The following is a 1,657-nucleotide window of genomic DNA, read 5'->3' as shown; positions in this document are numbered from 1 at the left end:
ATAATTATTCCTGATAAGCATGAAGAATCAGGAAACTTCGATTCATATGTCTGCATACACTAATCTTACATACGACAATTATAAGCAAATGTAATGTTCAGCATTTTTAATGAAGACTATATTCAGAATTGCAAATTAATAATACTAAAAATGTCCATATAGTCTGTATATCTCAACTTCAAGAATAATGCGACATTTAAGAATATCTAAGTTCATCAATAAAATAAATGATAAAAAAAAATATCTAATTGAATTACTAATTTCTTGCAAATTCGCAACTTTTGAAACAACCATCATCATTGTGAATAGCAGAAAACTGTGATTATAAATTGGAAATAGTGAACAGAAAGTCAAATAACATTTTGAATATTTGTGGGATGATTTATTGCTAGCCTGGATACAGGATCAGAATGTATTTCATCGTAAGGCATCTTACTTATTCGCATTTACCCTTAACTGCAAAATATCCAACTATAGTCTAACCGTTATTTGTAATTCATGTACGACCAAAGAAGTGAGCAAGAAACTGTTTGCAAGTATCTACTAAGACCTGACTGCATCTTGAATTTCTTGTCTCTTATGCGATCCATCGCAAAAAGGTCTATTTGATGTTTGTTTGCAATTACACAACCAATACTCTTTTGTTTCGTCGACCATGAATCTAATTGGTCTCTGCTTAACCTTTACAAAAACATCCCTGTGCGTGCCATCGCACAATGGCTGCGATTTACTCTTGCCGCATAAACACCAGTGATAATGTTTTCCAGCTTCGAGTCGCATTTTGAAAGGTTTTTTATCATATATTTTACCATTATCCTGTTGCTCGTTGGCAGAGAATAAATTTTTTAATGTGTTCCTTGGTATTTTAGGCTGTTCTGCTTCTTTCGCAGAGGACGAGAAGGTCACCTAAAACAAGAGAGTATCGTCAACGCTTGTTATTACACATAATAAAACGATACAAAAGATAGGAGGATGAGGTAGAGATAATGCATTTGAGCCTTAAACACACATGAGTATTCCCCATTTGCAATGGTAATTGATAAACGATTTCACGTTCATCGCATATTCGTATATTGATAGCAGACGACAAGCTTTACTTGGAGGTTATGTCAGTTAAGGTTTCGGTATCTTGCGGTTTTTCAAATTGTACGTATATACGTCTCTGCCCCGTGATTTGCAATGACTTACGCGTTGCAATTGTAGATATTGATTACATCGAAAACTTTGCTTGGAAGCTCTGCCAACGCGAACTATGGAATTCATAACGACAAATCGTGAAAATACTGTTTATCAATCACGACCCCACCAAGCACCGTGCGAAGATCACTCCCTTCCTTTTCTTCATTTTCCTCCGTGGTTTTATCCCGTTAGCACGAGTGCCGATGCACTCTGTGTTTAGTTCATTTTCAGTATTTCATATTTTATTTAAAGATTTAATTTTATTTGGTTTCTATAATTTCTATGAGATATAGTTTTATTTATAATCTATACGCTTTGAACTGATTCGTTTCCGAAAGCACCATTCTACTCATGTAGCGTTCCAAGAAATCCTTGTTTGCACGTCAATCGGAACATATATGGTGCAAATTAGCTTGGTTCCCGGAGAAATGTTTTTTTGGAGCCACGGAGCAGTAGGAACAAGATACACTCGAGCAGC

At 35.4% G+C, this 1,657-nt stretch overlaps 1 protein-coding gene across 1 annotated transcript; it reads right to left on the bottom strand.

The window, feature by feature from the left end:
* Positions 1-360: 360 nt before the first annotated feature.
* On the bottom strand, positions 361-1,331 carry LOC124408586 (CDGSH iron-sulfur domain-containing protein 3, mitochondrial). The gene is made up of 2 exons (XM_046885616.1): positions 1,189-1,331; positions 361-906 (listed from the first exon to the last, which is right to left on the bottom strand). The coding sequence occupies exons 1-2, from the start codon at positions 1,261-1,263 to the stop codon at positions 544-546; spliced, it is 438 nt and encodes a 145-aa protein (XP_046741572.1). The 5' UTR covers positions 1,264-1,331; the 3' UTR covers positions 361-543.
* Between the last annotated feature and the right edge of the window lie 326 nt (positions 1,332-1,657).

This window comes from Diprion similis, chromosome 8, assembly GCF_021155765.1.
Source record: "Diprion similis isolate iyDipSimi1 chromosome 8, iyDipSimi1.1, whole genome shotgun sequence".
Taxonomy (NCBI): domain Eukaryota; kingdom Metazoa; phylum Arthropoda; class Insecta; order Hymenoptera; family Diprionidae; genus Diprion; species Diprion similis.
The sequence above is the reverse complement of the archived record's forward strand: the minus strand, read 5'-3'. Positions and strand labels throughout refer to the sequence as shown.

Coding starts and splice junctions, on each gene's coding strand:
- LOC124408586 (XM_046885616.1), bottom strand. CDS start 1,263: ATGAATTCCATAGTTCGCGTTGGCAGAGCTTCCAAGCAAAGTTTTCGA. Junction 907..1,188: donor AATATCTACAATTGCAACGC/GTAAGTCATTGC, acceptor CTCTTGTTTTAG/GTGACCTTCTCGTCCTCTGC.